Below are 24,144 nucleotides of genomic sequence, written 5' to 3' on the forward strand. Positions count from 1 at the left end.
ACGAACCAGCGCCGCCGCCCGCGCCCCCCTCAGCCGAGACCCCGGCCCCGCGCAGGCCGCCGCCGCCAGCGCGCATCCCCTCCGCCGCGGGCCCGGCCCTCGTCCGTCCGTCCATCTGTCCGTGCGTCCCACCCGAGCGGCCAGGGGCAGGGGCGGCGGCGGCGGGCGGGAGCGCGCCCAGCCCCGTAACGGCCGCCCTGCGCGGCCCCGCCCGCCGCCCGCCCCCGGCCCTGCCCGCGCCCCTCCCCCCGCCGCCGCCGGCAGCGCCGCCTGAACTGAGGCGAACTCCGCCGCCAAGTGAGTGAGGAGGAGGAGAGCCGCGGAGGAAGAGGAGGAGCGCAGTCGGAGCGCGGCGGCGGCGGCAGCAGCGGCGGCGGCGGCAGCGCGGAGCGCCGCGGCGGACAGCACCGCAGACTCGCGAGCCTCGGCGCAGGCGGCGCGACCGGCCGACGAGCGGCCCCTCCGGCTCCTCGCGGCGCAGCGGCCCCCCGCGCCGCGCTCGGCCCGAGACCCGCCTCCGCCGCCGGCCTCGCGAGGGAGCCGCGCCGGGCGGCTGAGGGAAGCGGCGGCGGCCGCGGCGCGTCGGGCCGGGCGAAAGTGCCTGCGGGGGGCGGGCGGGCGCGCGGAGCCGGCCGCCCCGGGGCTCGGCGCGGGAGCCGGAGCGGGAGCCGGCGCGGAGCGGGACGCCGCGTCCCGAGCGGCCGGCGGCCGGAGCTCGCCCCCGCCCCTCCCTCCTCTCCTCCGGCGGCGGCGGCGGCGGCGGCGGGCGGAGTGAGCTGCGGAGCCTGGAATATGGTCGGGGAAATGGAAACGAAGGAGAAGCCGAAGCCCACCCCAGATTACTTGATGCAGCTGATGAACGACAAGAAGCTCATGAGCAGCCTGCCCAACTTCTGCGGGATCTTCAACCACCTCGAGCGGCTGCTGGACGAAGGTGAGGCTCCCGACCCAGGGCGGGCACGGCGGCCCGGGATGGCGGGGCGGCGGGAAGGTCAGGCGGGCGGGAGGGCGCACAAAGGCAGCGCGGGCGGCTCGCGGCGGCCCGGGGCCGGGCCAGGCCCGAGGGCGGACCCGGGAGCGCGCGGGGCGGCGGGGCTGCGGGGCTGCGGCCGGCTCCCGACGGCGCGGCGGATAGGCGCCCCGCCATCCCGGCCGATCCGGCCCCGGCCACGCGAGTCCCCGAGCTCCGCCGCGCCTCGCCCGCGGAGCCCCGGCCGAGTGGGCTCGTTTCGGGGAGTTGCGTGGCCCGCGGTACAGGAGTGGACTGAGAAACAACTGAAAAGTAGTGCTTATGTGGCCGAAGGCGAGGACAAAATGACAGAGCAGGGCACTTTTGTCCTTTGTTTAGGGAAGCGAGAACTGTTTGGGAGTTTAACTTCACTTTTTTTTTTTTTTGGTGGTGCTGGGGGGGGGGGGGGGGGGAAGAGGGGAGTACGAAATACCGCGATGACAGACCTGAACGGAATCCGAGTTCGGAAGAACTGGGGCGGAGGGTTTAGCTCCCGGCGTATCCGCTGCCTGCGTTTGTAGGGCGGGGAGCTGGAAGTTTGGAAGGACGAGAATAAAATAGAGCGAAAGTTTGCTGAAGCCGAGCTGGGAGCGCTGTGGGGAGCCAAGAATGACTAGAAGATGAATGCTGGTCAGCCCCGGAATTCCTTTAAGAACTTCTCACAGCAGCGACCTGGAGTGTTGGTCTCCAGTAGCCCTGGAAGTTTCCTTGGACTCCCTGGGCGGGGTGCGGGGGAATGGGACCAACAAGTCCATTTGGAAAATCGAGGAGTGGGGAGTTCCTTTGTTTTTTTAAAAGTCTCCGGGAGGACTGTCTAAAGGAAGCTGGAAACTGCTGTTGTGCAGATAACAATGGATTTTAGGGTCTTGAGAAGAATCTCGAAAATTTTCAAATGCAGCTGGAGAAATCACGCTTAAGGAGCTGGCATGTCAGGGAAGAACAAAAGACTGTGAACATCTCCGACCTAAAAGATGGTTGAAGATTGGTCCTCACAGCTTCTATTGGGCGGGAGTCGTAGGCAGGACTTAAAAGAGAAAACACTCGGGGATTCGTATAAACGTGCGACAGTAACGCATCGAAAGGGGCATTTTCTACTGTTGGGTCCGCGTGTCTGTTCGGATGCCCCGGAGAAAACTTGAGTTGCCCCTTTAAGGGGTTTAGCTTTTCCTATTTGTGCTGGCATTTGAAAGATTGTGGAGGCAGAAAAACTTTCTGGAATGTCAAAAAAAAAAAAAAAAGGAAAAAAAAGGCTGGAACTCTTAAATTGAGTATTTCCGAATGTGAGCGCTAAGGGGCGCCAGTTATTTTTTTTTTAACGTTGGGCATGTTTGGAACAAAATTGTGTAGCACACTTAATAGTCTGACCTATATTGAGTTCAGTAAAAACTTCAATTTTTATGTCTTTATCCATAAATATGATTACAGAGAAAACGTCTAATACACTGGATTGGTCATTTTCGTGATATTAGTGTCCAGTTTATCTTGAAAGAGTTTTTAAAAGTACAGTCTATGGGCAATCTCTTACACAACTAGACATCTTTTAAAATGACTTAAAATGCATTCTTAAAATGCTCTGTATACTCAAGTGACCTAGTGGAGATTATAAAAGTTTGGGTGTGCTGTGCAGAAAACTAGTAGTAGGAGTTTGTTCGGTTAGTTGTAAAAGACTGCTTATGTGGTCTTTCAGACTACTCAAAAATAACTGCCTTAGTTTGAGGGTGGCGTAAGTCTTCCAGCTGGAGGAATTTCAATTATGTCATTATTTCTGCTCAGGCTTGTTTATTTCTCTCTGGTGAGAAATAGTAACCCTTTGAGTTTCAACTGTAGGAGAAAGCTAGTGTAACATTACAGTATTCAAAGTAATGCTTTTTCCCCCTTTTTTCTCAGGCTCTCAACTCATTCTGTCTATACTCAGTCTCTGCATCAGGCCAGTGTAAAGAGAGCTTCAGTGCTGTAGGCAGTGTTTACAGTAGACAGCAGAATGAGTAGGAAGTGATTGTTTTCATTAAACCAGAACAAACCTTGCAGGAAAGGGGCTAGTCCTTAATGTGTTATAAGCGTTTTCCTGTACTTCTTAGTCTTATTATAAATTTAATGTGACATGAAGATACTGGTTTCTTAAGTGCACCATCATAATTTTCTTGTTAGATGACTTAATTGTGAAAATTGGCAACTTGTGCTTTCCCCCTTATGGCCTGCTCATTGTCCAAAACAAATCAATCATGACTTCTGTTTGTGGTTAGGGATTACACTTTCTTTTGTCTGTAGTGCTTGACAGAAAAATTACTTTTAAATTCAGATAAAACTAAGTTTCACTTTAAGGATTCTACTGTTGAATGACATTAAGATAGTCTGCTCTCTGATAATTAGGAATTTTGAATGAGACTGTCTAGCAATTTTATTTGTAAAACACTTTTCAAACAGTGAGGTTTTGATATAGTTCCTGTTTAAGAATTTTCAGTCTGCTAGTGAAGAATGAAGGATTCTGTTGTTTTCTGCTTGTTAAAACTTGAATGATACAAAAAGAGTGCTCTGATTGTTGCCAGCATAAAGTAGCCTGTGATCCATAATTAGCCAGGTAGTCAGCCCTTGCCTTGTTGGCTTTTGATGCCGCTTGGTGAGTTGTGTCAGTCTTCCCTAGTGTCTTCATTCAGCAGGGATATTTTTTAAATTTGAAAATATATTTTAGGCCAAGTACGTTCTGAAATAAAAGATATAACTCAAGTTAATACTTCTAAGACATAAAGAATCTTTTCCTTAAAGGTTAGCCCAGGATTACAAATAAAACGTGGGTCTTAAACTGCTTTCTCTTCAGATTTTAGCTGACTCCCCCCATACTATCCCTAGAAAAGAACAATTACAAATTATTTTTAATAAAGATTTACAAGTTATTTTTAATAAAGATTTTTCTTTGCCATGGAAATGAAAATCTTAAAGTAGTTGAATGCAAAACATGTTTTTAAAATAAACATTTTATAATTTAGTGTTGAAAATGAGCAACAGTGAATAATAGAAAAATATCAGTAGAGGAGAAGGAAATGTGATACTTACGCATCACATTTTCCTGTTTTAATTCACTAGGCAGACTTATGGATGAGAGAGAAGCTGCTGCTATGAGGATGAGAAGTGTGGTTTGAGGGGAAAGGGCAGTTTGAGTCTTTATGGAAGCTATCAGGAGACGTGAACAAGTATGTTAGATTTTGCATTAATGGTTTGGAAATGTTTTCAATTTCCAGGTAATCCCTTTTTATAATAAAATTTCCCACTCTTTTAAAATGTGAGAATATGTTTAATTAAAATTGACTTTGCTAGTTACTTTCCATATTCATGTTTGTCTTTGAAGATGTGGCCATTGTTGGATGTTACACCTTTTTTTTTAAATTTTAGTTTCCTTTTTTTTTTGAGAAACTTGTTTGTTCATAAATGCTATGGCTTAAAACTTTACATGCTGTAGATATTGAGAGGAATTAGGTTATATAGTTTGTTAAATTTTTAGTTTTTGTCTAAAAAACAAGTCATGTTGTGACTGTAGGTGTTATTTGTGATTTTACTTAAGGTGGGGTAATTAACCCGTTCTTTGGGAGCTAAAGCACTGCTTTGTAATTCATTAAGAGTTGTAGCAAGCTGGTGTTGGTCACCGGTTCTCTCCTGTATGCTCCTCTTGTGGATACAGTGGGAAGGACAGACGGACCATCCGAGTCTCTGCTAGGTCGTTACTATGCTTTCACACTGTTCTCAGGAACCTTGGCTGCTACAGAGCAGGAGGGTGGCTGGGGCTTTAAGCTGTATCTGGTTTACGTGGTTCATAATTAAGGTTGTACTGTTAAAGGTATACACAATTGAGTTTGTACTAGAAACTATAAACTCTGGTATCCATGTTTCCCAGTGTATATGATTGTATTAGTGCCTTTTCTGAAATGAATATGAGGGTATCAAGGTACAAATTTCGATTTGATTGAGAGTGAATGTGTGCCATGATAGGGACCTTCAGAGCTGTGTCCCAAATCTGCACTTGACCTTTTAGGTGGTTTCTGAACATTTTACGTGTCCTTGTTAATTGTGGCCCTGCCACTGTCCTGGAGCCGGAGTGTCACTAGTTTCTTATCAGATCAAGTGGTTTCTAGTATCCCAAAGGGAAATAGAACCCTGTGACAGAGTAAGACAAGTATAATAACTGTTACTGAGACCTTAATAAAATGGGGGGCACTTTTCCCAGCTAGTTTATTTAGATAGGTTTTTATTTTTCTTTCTGTTATTTGTATTACGAAATTAGACCATTTGATTCTATGGGCAGCTTTTTATAAACATAGTGGAACTGCACTTTTATTTGAGGAATTCAGTGTAGTGAATGTCGTTTGTTTGGTGCAGTTGTAAGCAAAAATTACCCTCTGTCTGAAATGGAATGTGCTGTGACATTATTGGGTTTTGTTTGTCGTTAGCTCAAAAGATAATGCACTGAGCAACTTTCTGCTCTTAGTATGTCATCTGTTGGGAATAGCTAAGAATCTATTTTAAGGCTGAGGGAGGGATGATAGGGAAATGGACCCATGTTAGGAGGTCATTTAGAGCTCTGTGCCAGTTTCTTACATGGCTGACTTGACCATTTCCTTTCCTCTCCTTTATTTGACTTTAAGACAAGAATAGGAATTTTCAGTGCAGGATTTTTTTTTTCCCTTGCAATGAACTCTTTTAGGAAATTATATACCTTTATAAAAATTGACTTTTAAGCTTTAGGGGACTCACGTTGCTTATTTGATGTCTAAGTAAGATTACTTACAGCATTTTTTTTTCACTAAATATAAAAGCAAAATAAATATAAGCACTAAACTTATAAATCAGTATAGTTTGTTAGGTTATTGTGGCTGTATTAGGAAAAGGGTCTATAAACACACCATTTTCTGTCTGGTGCTACTTTTTATGTAGTTACCACCATTGGAACTTAGATCTGATTTGTTTTTGTGTGCCTTGTTAAAAGTGATTCACTGCTTGTGTCCAGTCAGAACTTGGAAACAGACATTCTAATGTTTGAATTTAAAAGCACATCACAACTTACTCCTATTGCTTTCTAGTTTTTTTAAAAATGCTTTTAAGCAAAATACATAAGTGAAAGTAAACACTAATACTTTAAACACAAAGCCATTTTGTAATAATTAGTGATAGCTCATGCTTCTTTTTTCCTCTTAAAAATCTCATCCACCCCTCCTTGTATTATCACTATCTGTGGTATTTTTGAATAAAGTGAAATGTTGATTTTACTTTATTACTGTCAATGAGAGCAGGAATTAGAAGTATAAGATTCATTTGCTTAAGTAGGGTAAGTTTCTAGCCGTTCCTTATCCCAAAGCATAAATAAATAGTCCACAAATAGAAAAATCTCAAATAAGTGCTTAATTTTTGAAAGTTGATATTTTTGGAATTACATAGGTAACTTTTTAAAAGACATTGACTCCTAAAGTCAATATGTATAGGCCTTGCATCATTACTCCCATTTGAAATTTGTCAAGTTCAGGTTGTTTTGGATCCTCTTCAAAGGGAGTAAAGTGCCACAAAAACAGGAAAAGGCAGTTAACTCCTCAGATTGGTTCTATATTGCAGTCATGATATAAAGAAAAGGCATGCTTGGGAGTGTGTAAATCTGTGTATCTTACAGGAAGACAGCAGGTGAGTGCTGCTGACCTTCAGTGTAAGGCAGGAATCAGGTTTTGGAGGTAGTGACTAGTTTGTTGGGTCAGGATTGAAAAGGGAGTCGGTTTTTAAGTTTTGTTCTGCCTTAGTACAAAGTAGGTCATTACAGAGTCAGGGGCATGATCACCTTGGTCAGTAGTAAGTTATAATTGAGCTAATTTTATGATTTAGAATACATAGGGCAAAATTAAGCAAAAATAATTACAGTCTTAAGAGTATACTTAAGAAAATAAGAAATTTTGGGGGCTAGAGAGATGATCAGCAGTTGAGAACTGAATATTTTTCTCAGAGAACCTGGATTCAGTTCCTAGCACTTATCCGATGGCTCACAAACCATCTGTAGGTCCAGGGAGATCTGATGCCCTCTTCTAGCCTCTCTGAGTACCAGGCACTCAAGATACACAGTGCACAGTCAGATGTTCAGGCAAAAAAACCCACACATAAAATAAGTAAAAATGGAAAAGAGCTGGATTTTTAGAATTGAAATGTTTCATAAGCTTCCATGTTATACTGTTTCCCCAGTTTTAAAATGGTCTCATAAATAGTGTGGAAGGGAGTATAGGAATAATGGCAATAAAGGCATTTCTGAGTTGTGTTTTAGTGGAGAGAACATACTACTTCAGAACTTCTAGGGCCTGAGATCAGAAGGATGTAGATACAGCAGTCTGGAGAGGGTAAGCCAAGCTGTAGCAGAGATGCTTAGGGTTCTTCATTCTGTACACTGATTTGTTTATGATGTGCCACTCTTGTAAGGGTTCTGAGAAGAAAGTTGCAGCATATTTCCATGCATATTGAAAAAGTGTTAGTGCTTCCAGTTGTAAACAGAAAGAAAACGGAAGTAATTTTTGCCAGTTCTGTCCCATTTTGGACAGATTACTGTCAATTTTGGAACTAGAATACCTAGTCTTCCTAAAATAGCTGAAAATAATACCTTTTTTTTTTTGACAATTGAGATTCTAAAAGTTAGAAACTAACGAAGTGCTTAGATGATTTAAATGTATTTGAACTTTTATGTAACCAAAGGATAGAGCCTCAATTCTTAAAATAATTTTCTACAAATGAATTCTGTTTTTTACTACTTATTTACTACTGCTGCTATTTTTATTATTGTTATTTTTAATAACTATTTAAAGGAAGCAATATTTCTGATTAAAAGATTTAATATAGAGGTTTAATATTGTTAAGAATTTAAAGCCAGGACCTTAAGTGTGCTTCAATTTTCGATCTGCATAAAGCTTGTTTGTTTGTTTTAAATCAGGAAGATAACTGGAGAATGACACTCTAGAACAGCAGATCTCAACCTTCCTCATGCTGTTGTGGTCCCCAGCCATAACATTATTTCGTTACTACTTCATAAATATAATTTTATTACTTTTATGGATCATAGTGTAAAATTTGATATGCATGATATCTGACCCCCATGAAAGAGTTGTTTGACCTTAAAGGGGTTATGACCCACACTTTTCTAAGGGGAGATGATTGTGAGTTGGGAAGTAGGTGTGCTGTATTCTGTGTCTTATTCCCATGCCAATATATGGAGGATAAGTAACTGTTCATTTTTAATTATATTTAGAAAAACGAAGTAGAAGGCTCAGTTCTTTGTCAGTGGTGTTAGAGTAATTTTATTACTTAGATGCTTTTATATGCTAAGAATTGAATCTAGAGCCTCATGCATTTTAGACACTCAGCACATGCTGTGTCATTTGTTTTATTCTCATAAATGGAATTAACTCCCTTTCCAAACAATCCATATTCTGAGGTAGAAGGATATAATATGCGGAAGACTGCTTATACAAGACATTTCTGTCGACATGATTAAATTTTATTTCAGATTTTTTTTCCCTTCTTCCGAGACAGGGTTTCCCTGTAGCTTTGGAGTCTGTCCTGGAACTAACTCTGTAGACCAGGCTGGCCTCAAACTCAGAGGGATCTGCCTGTCTCTGCCTCCAGAGTGCTGGGATTAAAGGCCTGCGCCAACACTGCCCGGCTATTTCAGGGATCTTTAGGGGTGTGCTGAATTGTTGGACTTTTGGGGTGTATCATAGTGAACTTGTGTGCAAGCTAAGAAAAACATACAGCATTATGAGCGTATGTAGAAACTTGGCTGCAAGTTGAAAAGTTAAACATTTGTGTATGGTTGACTTATTCCAATCCTTTTCTGCACGATGCTGGGGAACCTAGAGCTGCATAGCCCCTTCCTGCAAACTACAAAGGTAGTTTTCTCTTTAGACCAATGCTTTGTGTTTTATCTTGGCAGAACAGAGAGAGAGAGAGAGAGAGAGAGAGAGAGAGAGAGAGAGAAAGAACGAACGCACGTAGATCTCAACCCAGTTTTGGGTACTGAAGAGAGAATTGAACTATTTTTTATTTCTAAGTGAAAGTTGAGAAGAATGAAGAAACTCTTTGCTTGTGTTGACTCTTTGGAATTAATTGGCTTGGCTTGGTGAGATGTTTGTGAAAGTGATGTGTTAAATATGTGTTACCAAGCATAGTAAAAATTTTCTGAGAATCTTACTATAGCCAATGTGTTCTGCTTCTACTGAACTATATTTTCAGTATTGAATAAAATACAGTAGAAGTACATTGGAATTACATTCTTAAATTTTGTATTTTTCAAAATTAATGTTTTCTCGTAGTGACAGCACAGTAACAAAATAGATTAATGGGTAAACAGTTAATATTTGGATTTTTGTAATTGCATCTAGGATGTTCTTTATACCCGCAGGGTCCAAACCAAATCGTTGAATTTTGTTAAATTGCCTCACTTTACCTTCTATGTGCCTTTATGCTTTGTAGCTTTAGTATGTTTAGTAGTTAAATATTTATTTATAGTTTGGTTTTTGTTTTATATGTTTAAGATAGGGGCTTTGCTTTGTATATCAGACTAGCTTTGAACTCATGTAGTGCCGAATTTTAGTAGTGCCTCAGATTTGTGATGATCCTCCTGCCTGAGGCTCTGAAATGGAGAATGCCATGGCACTTGGTTTAGGAAGTTAGATTTAAAGGATAAAGTAGGTTGAAGTACATCTTGGGAATATATCAGAGGTGTTGCTGTGCTCTTTAAGTTGTATCACATGAGTAGAGACAGTAGTCAGTTTCACTATTAGTGAAACTCAGATGGTTTTGTTTTGTTTTTGAGACAGTGTTTCACTGGTACTCACCCTGTAGACCACTCTGGACTTGAGCTCAGAGATCTGCCTGCCTCTGCCTCTGTAGTGTTGGCATTAAAGGCGTGCCCCACCACCCAGCTAGATTGTTTTCTGAATCATGACTAGAGGTGCAGTATAAGAGGTCTAAGAGTCTGGGTGATCCGCCAGTAAAACAAAGTGTTTTTGTCTTTCTTTCTTTCTTTCTTTCTTTCTCTTTTTTGAGAGAAAACACACATTGCATTTCTGATACACAGTTGCATCCGTTTTCCCAAAAATGATATGTCAGTCTTCTTTAGAATCATGCATATAGACCACATTTTCTTTATCCATCTCTCTGTTGTGGGATGTTTTGATTAAAATGTTACTCAGCTATAGGTATGATTTATGAACCATTCATGCTGTGGTCTTACAGGTTGCTAATCTCCCTGAACTCATTTTATTAGAATTTCCACCATGATGCTTTCCTCATTCTAAGCAAAGCTATCTAGATTTATTATTTAGTTATATAGATTTGCTTGCTGCTCTGTGGTGACCTTTTATAATCAGCATTATACATACAAGTTGTGGTTATGGGTAATCAGATTGGCTCCTTTATCTTGTGGAGTGTTTCTTGCTTTTTTGGGCAATGTATTCTTCAACTACCCTGAGTATTTCTGCTCCATATATAAAATTAGCCTTTTCACTAATATTCTTTGCAGTTCTGAATGTTGTTACAGACTTGTATTTAAGCGCTAACAGTATTATTGTTGGTGTTAGATAATTTTTAGGCTTTTTTGTGAATGCAGCAAGGTAATATTTTATTCAGTTTGTGTTTGCATATTTTGATTGTTTCATGGCAGTTTTAGCTTGTTTTTTTTGCCCACACCAGAGTAATATTTTTTTTTTAAATTTTATTTTATGTGTTTCGGTGTCTCATCTTTTTGTATATCTGTTTACAACATGTGGGCCAGATGCCCACAGAGGCCAGAAGAGGGTATTGGACCCCTTAGAACTAGAAAAACAGTCTTAAGCCACTAAACGGGTGCTTGGGATCAGGTTTGAGTCCCCTGGTAGAGCAGTCAGTGCTCTTAACCAGCCCCCAAATAATATTCTTTTTTTTTTTTTTTTGGTTGCGTGAAAGCTCATGATTTTATTGTCTTCATAACAAGATCAACTTAGAACTGGATCACTTGGCCCTTTCTCTTATCACCTCCGAGTTCAAAATGCTTCCTCTCTTAATAGCTAGCGTCCTCTTAGATCTGCAGTTGGGCTCCACCCATTCCAGTCTCAGCACAATTTTCTTTGTAGTTTTCGCCTTTTTGCGGAAAATAGGCTTAGTCTGCCCACCATAGCCACTCTGTTTCCTGTCTTAACGCCGCTTTCCCTGGGCATACAAAGAATCTTTGCCCTTCTTGTACTGGGTCACTTTGTGGGGTTGGTGCATGCCACATTTCTTGCAGAATGTCCGGCGGGTCTTAGGAACGTTCACCATGTTGGCAGGTGCGATATTGGCACAGAAAGAAAGAGGGAAGGCCCCCCAAATAATATTCTTGATGGTGGCATAAGTGCTTACTTGATTCTACTGTGTAAAGGAGATACTCTCAAAATCAAAGTCAGCAAACTGCTAAGTAAATTAAAAATTTCTTATTTTATACATTGCAAATTTTATGTATAACTAGTGATTCATATTTCTGGTTTGTTTTGCTTTATTTTATGTGTGTTTTTTTAGTTTTTTATTAAATCTTGCTGTTGACCTTTTGATGCCTACATTTGCTGTGTAAGTAAGATCTTTTATTGTATCAATTTTAGTAGCTTTAAACTCAAACCCATCGGAGATAAGGACAACAAATATCTTTTAAATGAAAAGTGTGTGTGTGTGTGTGTGTGTGTGTGTGTGAGAGAGAGAGAGAGAGAGAGAGAGAGAGATAGATAGATATGGAGGTATGATCCATACCATATTTTAAAAGAAGAAAGTTTTCTCTTTAAACCAGTGCTTTGTAACTTAATCACTAAGATTAGGAACAGAATAGAAAATAGCAGGAAAAGAGTTTTTATTGGTAGTGAAAATTATTTACACTTTTAAAGTTGTATGAGGTAGACAAGCCTCCTTGGTAGATATGAAGCTTCGAAGCTGTATTTCTCTAGCTGTAGAATCTCTACTGCAACCTTTTTTCGTTAAGAATCCTTAACAGTGAGGAACTTACATTCCAGCAGATGGGGATGTCAGTACACACAAGAGCATTTAGTGACTAAAATGTGTTGGGAAGTTATCTGTCAGAAAAGAACCTTTTATTCTTTACCTTATAAGGGAAGGGTTGCTCAGGATGAGATGCAGTTGCTTGAACTTCCATTGTGGAGTGTGCCTAAGGTATATCTTTAAGAGACTGTATGTTGGCTATTTAATGTAACTAGCAGATAGATTACACATTTTTTCCCTGCAATGCTTTCTGTTTTTATATCATTGAAAGGTTGTTGGGGTGGGGTAACTAAGCTACATACTAAGCACAGCATTTGGGCATAATCCATACAGTTCTGGATCTTAGATCAAGTGATTGTTGTTTGGTACTGTCAGAAAAAAATGAGTCATAGCTCACTCTTAAGTTTCATATGAAGAGAAAGTTCTTCTCAGGATCATAGTTTATTACAGCTGTAAAAAGTTATCAGCAGTTAACCCGTTATCTTATCTCACTTTATTGTCAGAGTTTATAGCATTGTAAGATTTCTTGTCTTTTTTTCCTTAAGTAAATATTATATACTTTGTTTTAAAATGTGTCTTACAGTTACTGAAAAATGCTGTTTGTTACTGATTGGAAAATATGTGCCTTTTTAAGTTGATACATTTAAATTGTTTTTTATAGTTTGTTATATTAGTTTTCTTCCAGCTGTAAAATATCATTGTTTCTCAGTCACTAGAAATTAAACTCCCAGTATAAGGCGAGAATGTGTCTTTTGTTCCTTTGTTTTTATGTGGAGACCTAGGGAGGAAGAACCTGTCAGGAACCTTGGTATAACTATACCAACTTGCATTTTAGATGTTGATTTTTTTTTTCTGTGATTCTTATAATATATAGAATTGAATGCAGAAGTTTTCAATTCAGTTTTGGTAGGAGTAGTGCTGCATTTATCTTGAAAGGGGAGAAGAGTAGATGAGAATGCTCAGTTTGCCATGCAGTGTGTTGTGGCACAGTTCTGGGTGGGGAGTGGGGGCATAGGCTGGAGGATCTCTGAATTTAAGGCCAGCCTGTTCAACTTGGTGAGTTCCAGGACAGCCCAAGGACTAAGTAGAGAAACCCCTGTCTCAGCAACAAAGACAAAAGAATGGTAAGTTTGATGTGCATATTTTGAATATTTCTGTAAACTTCTGAGGAACTTGAATTCTTTCCTCTTACTAATTAAAAGTTGTTGGAAAGAACTTTTAATTAATATTCTAAACAAATATTCCTTCTCTTAAGAAAAATTTTAGATAACAGTTAAAAAGTGAAAAACCACATGTAATTAATAGGTACTGAGTTTTGGTGAATTTCCTTCTAGCCCTTAATAATGGATGTGATCAGATTGAGTTCCTGCTGAGATAGTATCCCTGTGTGTTGTTTCTTTAAAACAAACAAACAAACAAACACAGTGAACATTTTCCCCTGTGTATCTTCTAGCTCCATTTTTCGTTGTTGTTGTTGGCATTTGATATTGTCAAAGTGTATTAGTTACTGAAGCTGGTGGTTTTTTTGTTTTTTGTGGTGTAGTGGTGATTTTTTTTTTTTTTGACATACCACTTTGCTTTTAGGATACTTCTGTATATAATGTAAATGATTTCAGAAGTCTTTTACTAAGTCTCAGAAAACCTTTAGTTACTAAATATTGTGATTGGGCCAGTGAATACCAAATTTATAGTGTGCAATACATTTAATGTGTTTTTGGTGCATTAAGTAGAAAGTGATTATTGTGATGTAGTGTTTTGAATTGCAGAGAACCTTATTTCACATACCAATTTCTAGTGTTTAACATACTGAAACTTTATTGTATTAAAAGTATGTGTGGGAAATTATGAGGGATGTATGAAAACTTGAGAATTGTTCCGTAGTTACTGAGTAGTTAAGGTAACTAAAACAAACTAAAGCCTGGTGCTAGAAAGATTGCACCTTTAGTCTGGGAGGTTCTCCAGTGAAAAGAGGTGGGCTTGGTGTTCTCAGAGGACTTAGAGGATTTAAGTAGAGAAGAGTTATGGGATGTGCACTAAACCCAGGAACAACATTATGAGTATAAATAGAATAAATAGTTCTCTGTGAATTTAACTTTAAATACCTGGAGTTTATGCTTTGATTAAGAGGTAACACAAGAGCTGTTGAATGTGTTTTCTTTTCATAGCTTAGTTGTTTCCCCCTTGACCTGCCTCTGTATCTGCTTTGAATCTGTTTTATGAGCATTCAGTTATAGTGCAATGCCTTAATGTGACAAGTCGCTGTACTTGCTACTGCTGTTTTTCCCTTTCAGATTTTTTTCCCCTTTGGTTTTGTCTCCTTTGGGGTACTGGGATAGCTTACTTTTGAGGGAATCAGGGAGACAGGGTCTTATGGCTGGCCCTGAAGTCACTGTGTAAACTAAAAGATCTGGTAGAGTGGTGACCTAAGGCTTTGGGTTTAAACTGCTCTCAAGCAAACGATTGGTGTGTTTGTTTGTTTCCACAGAAATACTACAATTCTGAAGTTTTTGAATTGAAAAGAAATTTGCAACTCAGTCACAAAAGTATGAAGAAATTTTATAGTCTAGACCTGGGTTTCTCAACCTTCCTGATGCTGTGACCTTTTAATCCATATAGTTCCTCATGTTGTGGTGACCCCCCCCATTATAAAATTATTTTTGTTGCCACTTCATAACTGATTTCTTAAGTAATGAATTATAATGTAAATATTTGATATATTGGATATCTGGTATGTGTAGGATATCTAATACATGACCTCTATGAAAGAGTAGTTCAACTCAAGTTGAGAATCACTGGTTCTAGACAGTTTTCAGGAATGGTAGTTTGGCTCTTCTGCAGAATGTAGCTAATACTATTAGCAAGTAAGAGTGCCTGTAAGCCTAATCGTTTAAGGAGAATTTTGTTTAACTGTTAATTTATGCTATGTAGCGGTCTACCTTCAGATGTGAAGTCTCAATTATTTTAAATTTTATTACTTAACACATCTCCCAAGTCTTATTATTTTTAACTTTTTCCAACTAGGAACAAAATTAATCATCCAGTGTACAAACTCATACTATCATTAAACCAATGTTGAACCAAAGACAAGATGCTCTAGTTTCTGTTGCAGTTGCCACCTGACTACCATTAGTACCATTTGTGTTGATGGTCTGTATTGACTATACTTTGTAGACAAGATGAAGCTTCCCTAAATTTTGAAAGGTGTGATAACTTGAGAGATGTCTCTTAAAGCATATTATGTGTTTTTTTCTCTTGACTTAAAAATATAGAAAGGGGAAGTGAGGACTGAGAGTCTGTATCCATTGCTTTGCATATTCAAGGTCCTATGTGCAGCCCAGTACTGGGTTGGATGAGTATATAGAAAGTGAAATGTGTTGGATAGGAGAATAATAGTAGTTAAGGAAGATCAAAAGTAAGATATGAGTTTGAAAAACCCAGGTTAGTTTTTAGGTTAAGGTTCGCCTGAGGCATCTTACTGGATGCTAGGGATATAGCGACGAGTGAGATGCAGTGATCTGGAGACAATTTCCCAGAACATGCCCAATTGTAGTTAGAAACTTTTCTCTGTTCTCTCTGACCCGCTGGTCCCTGCAGCTGCTTTCAAGTGATCGTTCGGAGCCTTAATATTAGTGATAATTGTTTGGCCAGTGACTCAGGCTTCTTCTGGCTAGCTCCACATATAAATTGACCCGCTTAAAAAAAATAATCTGCTTATTGCCCCATGCCCTGTGGCTTACTTACTGGTAATATTCTTGGATCTTACTTCTTAGACAACTGCTGGCATTTCCCTTCTTTCTCTGGTCTCTCTGTTTGGATTTCCCATCTAGCTGTATTCTGCCCTCCCGTAGGCCAAATCAGTTTCTTTAATCAGTGGTAATATACAGAGGGCATCACCCAACTTTAAGGAAATATCTTATTTTCTAGCAGGAACATGACCATTTCTTTGAGGGACGTATGTTTTATAATCTGATAATTCTTCTTTCTAAAGTTTAAACTTAATGTGAGATTGAGTTTTTTTCTTGTCTTTACATTCTAAAATGAAAATACCAACTATGTTTATATGAGATTTGAATTTTTGGCTTGCTAGCCAAGTTTCTTAAATGCTAGTTACATGGCTAATCTTTAAAATACTAAACTTCACAAATGAGTAAGATTGTTTTTCTAAATATATTAACTAGTTTAAATGTAACTATTTGAGAAGTATTTCTTTTCTGACTCCTCTCCCCCAAGTATATCTTCTTTGTAAAGGAACTGTTAGAGCAATATGTAAACATTTGTCTTTGACTTTTGGCTATGTGCCCAGATGGTAAAAGTTAAACTCTTAAGCCATGAACTTGTAAACAATGAAATAAAAAGATAAGCGTTTAATTTGTCTTTTTATTGGACTTTGGAAATATTCTAGACTCTGACTTCATCTTTGCAGTTCTTTACAAATTTCATGTTTGGGAGCAAGGAGAATTATACCTCTGGAGTAGAACGCACCCACCTATTAGCATTCTAGTGGTTTTTATCTCTATCATGGCAAAGTAAGAAAAGTAAGTTAAAAAATTAAAATTAAAACATTGAAAACTGAATGTTTAGTTACATTTTCTCTAAAAGCCTTAAAGCATGATATTTTCATAGAATTTAGTTTCCTTAGGTTGAACAATTGTTACAGATTTTCTCTGTGTGATAGGGTACTGCAACTGGTTGAGGAAGTTAATGTTTGAATGGATATGATGGTTTCCTTAGAAAGATCTTGCTGTTAGCAGTAAAAAATGTTTTTCTTATAGTTCCTGTACAGCAGGCCATGGAATAAAGTACATTTTTTATAATAAAGGTGATGAATTTAATCACAAACTGGCAGCCAAATGGAAACTGCAGGCCTTGATACGGAGAGAAAATTGCCTATAAAGCAACTCTTGAGAGAAGAGGCTTTAAATTTATCCACCCATTTCGACACTGAGGAGAACAGGAATCAGAGGATACTTTGTTTGCCTGCTTAGTTCAGATGAATGACATTTGAGCTTTTTACTTAAGCTAGAGACAGTTTATAGTTCCTTAAGCTTAGGCTTTAGGAATACACTTGCTTTTTATTAAATATTTTAAACATGGTTGCCGTTTCAGTACTTGATATTTCTAATGAATTAAAATCCTTTTACTACTATGCTTGTATTTCATGTTTCTTCTGTGTATGTGAGGAACTGCACTATGTATGTGAGAAAGCACACTTTGTATAAGAAACATATTGAATGCCATTGGTCATTACTTTAAATTTTTTTGAGTTCTTTGAGAATTTTGTACATTGTATTTTGATAATATTCATTTTCTTCCTCCATCTCTTCTCAGATCATTTAATATCCACTCAACTTTGTGTCAAATTTTAAGAACCCTTCACATTCTATAGGTGTCAGTACTATTTTGTGTTGTACCTACTTATGCTATAAAATTTGAGCATAATGGTGTAACTTCTATTATGGGAATCTAAGCTCATTTTCTTTTATTTACTTTAAGTGATTAATTCTTGTCATTTCTGAGGAATAACACAACCCTTGAATAAACTATAGAGTATTTGGAGTGTTTAACTCTTGAGTCTTGTTTGGTACATTGTAGCATGCATTTTGAAATACCTTCCCTAAACATCCATGATATACATTAGTAGATGGCTATTTTAGATTCAGAGAATTATTTGTGACAAGTGAAAACTGAAACCCAGCCAAGGATATTAAATGTTCTAAACGTGAACATGCTGATGCAAAAACTAAAATGTTGTTAACCATAAAATTATTAAGCTGGGTGTAGTGGTATACACCTTTGATTCCAGCACTTGGAAGGCAGAAAAGCAAGGTGGATCTTTGAGTTCCAGGCTTGTCTGGCCTATGTGTGAATTCCAGGACAGCTAGTGCTACATAGTGAGAGTTTGTCTTGATCATCCCCCTCAAAAAGGCAAAAAACCAAAATAAAACAAAACAGCAACAAAAAATGGGGGGGCAATTTAAAATTAAAATATTAGAAGTGTGGGATTTTAAAGGGAAATAGTTTATTTTGAGGTTATTAGATTAAATTTATTAGATTTTTTTGAATATACACCACTGATGAAATTGATTATTTTCTGGGCAATACAGTATAATAAGTATGGAGAGTATGTTTGTGGTAAATTTGTTCTCAAGTGTAGAGTGAGAGTTCAGTTTTTCAAGCAGACATAGGGACTTAATATTTGATGATCAAAAACAAGGATAGAAGGAAAAAAGGGACCCTATAAATGTTCTGTAGTCAGGAGACAATTTATTGAGGTTACAGATTGATGAACAATATGAAAACCAAGAATAGTGTTTCTTTTAAAAATACTAAAATATGAAACAGTAATTGCATCTTTTTTTTTACCGAAAGTAGTTTTATTTAATTATTTTCAAGTGCTAATAAGTCTTTGGAAGAGTGATTATATTACATTATATGAAAGGAGACCTTCGCTTGTAATAGTAAACATAGCCCATCTTACCATCACTGAAATTTGCACCGAGGGCACAGAATTAAACCTTAAATTCCAGCACTTGGAGGCAGAGGCAGGTAGATCTCTTGAGTTCCAGGGCTACACAAGAGAAACCCTGACTTGAAAAGCAAAACTAAAACAAGTTAAAGAAAAAAAAGTTAATGCTGTCATTCAATTATCAGTGACACATTATTGCTTGGCCATTTGTTTCACTTGATTTTAGTAAGCTGTGGCAACTTACAAACATAGACAGAACCATGATTAATATTCCAGTTGTGTGAACTCTATTCTGTCTGACCAGACAACCAATGTATGACAAGCTTTATTTTATTTTGAGTATTTAGATGAACGTGTGACTGTGTCTTTACATTACACCTTCATTTTCCTATTCATGACCTATGTGCAGGTAGTGTGTACTAGATGCTTTGAAAGTAGTCTTTTAAACCAGCATGATGTTATACACCTTTAATCCCCAAACTTCAGAGGAAGAGGTGGGTGGATTTCTCTGAGTTAGAGGATAGTCTGGTTCACATAGTGCGTTCCAGGCCTGCCAAGGCTACATAGTGAGACTTTGTCTTTAAGGGAAAATATATATATATTACTACTTTAAAAATATATAGTACCACTTTAAAAAACTTAGTTTGTGAACTGATAGTTTAGTTCTAAACAGAGTTGGAGAGTCAGTTTTTCTCTTATCTTTCCTGGTCCTTCCTAATATGGAATTGAATTATCTTTCACCACTAATTACCTCTCTCAGGGTATGTTGACTGTAAATAGCTTGATTTGACAGTGTCACTCTGTGAAAAAGTACTTTTCTTTTTACTTAAAAACTTGGCAGAGGCAGAGCTGCAAGGGCTTTGGTGTGCTTTAGGGTATGACATTGAGATCTAGTTCCTCTTTATCAAAAGAAAAAAAACAGCACATCATACTTAGAAGATGTACATTAGGTTCCTTTCAACACTATTTACCCCACTAATGATGATTTTCCTTTTAAAAATTATATACATATATGTATATATATTGTATGAGTGTTTTGCCTGTGCATATGTCTTTGTACCATTGCATGCTCTGCCCACGACGGCTAGGAATGGCATCTGGTCTCTTGTGACTGAAATTACAGACAGTTGTGAGCTGATGTGAGGTTGCTGGGAATTGAACCCTTGTCCTTTGGAAGAGCAGCCAGTGCTCTTAATTGCTGAGCCATCTCTAGTATTGATTTTCTTAAAATGTGTTCACCCTATGTTTTGATGTTTGGTGCACCTCTTACTGATGCTGCCAGCATCTGTGAGTTGAGAGATTCTGCCATTTCTTATCACTCCCTTGCTTAGAAATAAATATATTGGGAATTGCTAGTGTACGAATACTTCCCATGCTTATGATATTACTCAACTAAAGATGGTAGAGGGGCTGGGTTGTAAATTACTGTGTGGTAAAGGTTAGTTTCTAATTCACACCCTATGGTCATCTCCAATGACTAGACTTCACTAGTTTTCCATTTACCATGTGGCAGTTCTAGTGAAGTACTGTTTGGAATAATTAAACAGACCTATTATGTTTTTGTTTCTTGTTGAATAATTTAGCCCTACCAAGGTAGGCCTTTGGTGAAGACAGATGTTTGTTTGTAGAAGTTGAGTTTGTTCTGAATATTTTCAAGGAAACATCAAGGAACAAATGCCTAATTTGGATGATAACTTATTGTCTAAATCTTAGTGTGGCTGCTGGTAAAATACACAACTGTTTATTGACCTCTTTGACAGGTCTCTGAGTAAAATAGAAAATGCCTAGAGGAAGAAAAACAGAACCACTTGGCTCCCAAAATGGGATTAGTAATCAGAAAATTTAAAAATATACTAGTATTCTGAATTATGCCTTTTATTTTGTCTTTTCAGCTACTATTTTATTAAGTTAATTTTGTGTCATCAGAGTGATTAGAAATTCAGTTCTTTCTGCTTTTGTTTTCATCTCTTTGTAATGAGTTTAGTATTTTTCCTAGTGTAGAAACCAAAAGAAGCCTCTGTCTCTTTTTTGAAATGGCTTTCTCTAGTGTCCAGGCCCTAAGATATATCCCAGAACCCCAAGCTTCATGCATTGTTTCTTCTTCTTTTTTTTAAAGATTTATTTATTTATTATGTATACAAAGTTCTGGTGCCAGCAGGCCAGAAGAGGGCTCCAGATCCAGATCTCACTACCGATGGTTGGGAGCCACCGTGTGGTTGCTGGGAATTGAACTCAGGACCTCTGGAAGAGCAGGCAGCGCTCTTTACCACTGAGCTATCTCTCCAGCTCCCATGCATTGTTTCTTTTACCATTACCCTCCAACCTTTTTAACATGGAAGCCAATTCTTACTCCTGGAAAACTCTAGAGACAAGTTTTCCTAGTCCCATAGACAGTAGTCAATAGTAACAGAACATCTGTTTTATTAGGCATTGTACAAATACTTGCTGTTCAGAATAACTTGTTCTGTCCAATTCATAAGTTTACCCACGGAAGTTTAATACAAATATAAAGGGAAAATAAAAGAAAATAATTATGTAGATAAAGCAATCCATTTCTCCTCACCGCTACAGACCTAACTTCTTCAAAGTTCTTGGAATGTCTTGTTTTAATTTTTACTCTGATTTTTTTTAATGGCCTTGAGTGTTTTGTGATATTTAAGAAGGCATTAACTTAAAAATATAGGTGTACAGGAGCCTGGTGAAGTGAAAGATAATCTTTATAATTTAAAATTTAGTAGTGTTATTCAAACCATAGAAAAGATGATTGTGGATGATTTTGATTTCCTTAGTTATATTGGTAAATAAGTAGTTTATCGTTTTTTACCTTTTTTTTATTGACTAGGTAAGTTAAATTTTTTTTTTTATTAACTAGTAATTTTGCTTCCCAGGGGTATTATTTCAAGAAAATCTTGGCTTCTGGTAATATAACATAGCTTGAAGTATTTAGTTCTAACCTGAAAAGGGTTGAGTTCTATGTGGTTGATTGTTAGCCCTTCTATGTTGGGGTGTTTGTACAGAGGGAACACAGAATGACTAGTTGGAAACTCACTTTGCACTAAAAGGTAATTTTTCATGGATTGTATGAGCTTCCTAAATATCAGACATGAAGGAGACTAATAAAATTGCAAGTGTTTTGTAAAGAAAGTCACATCTGCAGTTGGAATAACTATTAGCTTTTGTTTCTGGATTTTATTTTAGAAAATAATAAACATTCTAAGCACTTAACATTTAAACAATAAAAGCTGAAATATTTTGGGTGACTAGTAAATAGAGTACTTATTGTGAGAAAGATAATCTGTATAGTTAAAAGTTTAATTCAAGCTATAGAAAAAATGGTTGTGAGTGACTTTTATTTCCTTAGTTTAGTTGATAAATAAGTATCTTCCCCCCTTTCGTTGACTAAGTTAAATGTTTACTATGTAATAAGATGTTTTCATGACATTATTTCTCATGAATGTTCACCTCTACTTACTGGAATAAATGCATCTAAAAGCCAAAGCTAAGACTGCTTACATTTTAATTCTTGATTTTGAAATAAATTTAGATTTGTAAAAAAGTGAAAAAGTAATATGGAAGTTAATAAAGTCACAGGAAGTTGTATTTGGGAACATAAAATTGTTAATTGCTCTTCAAATCTTGCTCAGCTTTTAAAATCAGTCCTTTTTACTTGTCTCTTTCTCTCCCTTTCCTTTGGTTTGAGTCATGGTTTCATACAGCTCAGGCCTGCCTTTAACTCACTGTGTAGCCCAGGGCTACCCAAACTTGCTCATCTTCCAGCCTCTGCCTCCTATGGCCTGGCATTATAGGAGTATACCACTAAGTCCAACTCATGCGCTTTCCCTTCTCTTGGTTTTCTGAAGACAGGGTTTCCCAGCAGCTATGGAGCCTGTCCTGGAACTCACTTTGTAGTCCAGGCTGGCCCGAAACTCAGAGATCTGCCTGCCTCTGACTCCTGAGTGCTTGGATAAAAGGACTTTTCCCTCCTCTTTAGTAGCCTTTAATTCTGTGGTGGTGCTTTTTTCCGTTCTTTTATGACACCCTCCTCACTCCCTCTCCTATGACTTCAGTACTTTCGAACAGTTTTTAAGTATTGAGTTAGTTTGCTTTTTTATGATTAGATTGAGTTTATGTAGTTTGGCAAGGAAACTCACACACAAGTACTTCAGTGTGTCAAACTAGGAAGGGTGAGTATATGTGTTAACTTTAATTGCTTGATTGTGGTGAGTTATATTTGATATTCTTTCACCATATAGTTCTTTTTTCTCCTTTGTAATTAATAGTACTCCATATCCTATGTTGCTCATTAATTTAGCATACACTGCTCTTAACTGTTGAGCCATTTCTCCATCCCTTGATTGTTTTTAAAATTAGTCTTTAACATGACTGTTCATTTTAATGTTTGTATGTTACCCACTCATTTTCACTTCTCTTTACTCTCTCTCTCTCTCTTCCTTTCTTCCTGAAGATTCTCTTTCTCCCTACTAGGATTTCCCCTGCAACTTACATGATACATACATGTATGCACACGCGTGCCCACACATACACACACACACATACACACACATATACACACACATGCACACACATACACATGCACACACATACACACACACGACATCTTGATTTTTTTTTTTAACTTTATATCCTGCAGGAGAAAACATGTGGTTTCAGTTTGAATTCCTTCATAGCTAAATAAAACTCGAGTGTGTGTGTGTGTAAGTGTAATACATTTTCTTTATAAAAATAATTTGTTGCTGGACATCTGGACTAATTTTGTGTCTTGGCAATTGTTAATGCTACAATAAAAATGGGCTTGCAAATCTCTGTGGTATTCTCACTTTGATTCTTAATTTATATTATTTTTAATTATGCGTAGGTGTGTGCATCTGTGTGCAGATTCATGCATGTGAGTAAAGGTGTATGCAGATCCCAGAGACATCAGGTCTCCTGGAGCTGGAGTTAGAGATGGTTGTGAACCACCTGACATGGGTGCTGAGAGAGTCTTCTGGAAGAGTAGCAAGTTCTTTTAACACTGAGCCATCTCTCTCCAGCTACCGATTTTAATTTTTTTGGGCTATATATTTAGGAATGGGATAGCTATATCATATGACATTTCTGTTGCTAGTGTTTTGAAGAGCCTTTAGTGATTTCCATCGTGACTGAACCATTCCCACTAGTGGTGGCTGAGGCTTTCTCCTGTCCCTCATTATCCTTGGCAGCTTTTGTTTTCTTGATGGGTAGCCATTCTGACTGAAAGGAGGCAGAATCTCAATGTAGTTTTGACTTTCCTTCATGTTAAAGGATGTTGAACAGTTTTTCATATATTTATTGGCCATTTCTACTCTTGAGAACTGTCTCCTCATTCCATTTGCTCATCCTTTGAATGAGTTTTTTTGATGTTTAATTTTTTAATTCGTGGATTCTAGTTATTAATTCTCTTGTTGACCGAGTTTTCTGTCCTGCGCAAAGAAACACACAGAGGTCTACATTAATTATAAACTGGTTGGCCTATTGGCTCAGGCTTCTTATTCTTATAATGTATATTAGCCCATAATTCTTGTCTGTGTTAGCTAGGTACCTGTTATCAGTGAGGCAGTCTCATCTTGCTTCCTCTGGGTGGGTGAAGACTGCATCTTTCCTCTTATCAGAATTCTGTTCT

The 24,144-nt window shown here is 38.4% G+C and overlaps 1 protein-coding gene across 7 annotated transcripts in view; it reads left to right on the plus strand.

Annotated features, from left to right (window-relative positions):
* The first annotated feature begins 287 nt into the window (after positions 1 to 287).
* The window catches only part of Qki (QKI, KH domain containing RNA binding), a 111,945-nt gene continuing 88,088 nt past the window's right edge, over positions 288 to 24,144 (plus strand). For 4 of the 7 annotated variants that reach the window (XR_005976780.1, XM_041680260.1, XM_041680261.1 and 1 more), the window contains exon 1: positions 642 to 934. Coding sequence is in view for 6 of the 7 variants with exons in the window: in XM_041680260.1 (XP_041536194.1) it covers positions 793 to 934 (142 nt within the window). In the remaining variant the exon portion in view is untranslated. Of the gene's footprint in view, positions 935 to 24,144 lie in introns of all 7 variants that reach the window. The other 3 variants (XM_041680262.1, XM_041680264.1, XM_041680265.1) reach the window with 1 other exon arrangement.

The sequence above is a fragment of the Microtus oregoni genome, unplaced genomic scaffold (assembly GCF_018167655.1).
Source record: "Microtus oregoni isolate MIOR12 unplaced genomic scaffold, Mior012 000033F_ref0000390, whole genome shotgun sequence".
Lineage (NCBI taxonomy): Eukaryota > Metazoa > Chordata > Mammalia > Rodentia > Cricetidae > Microtus > Microtus oregoni.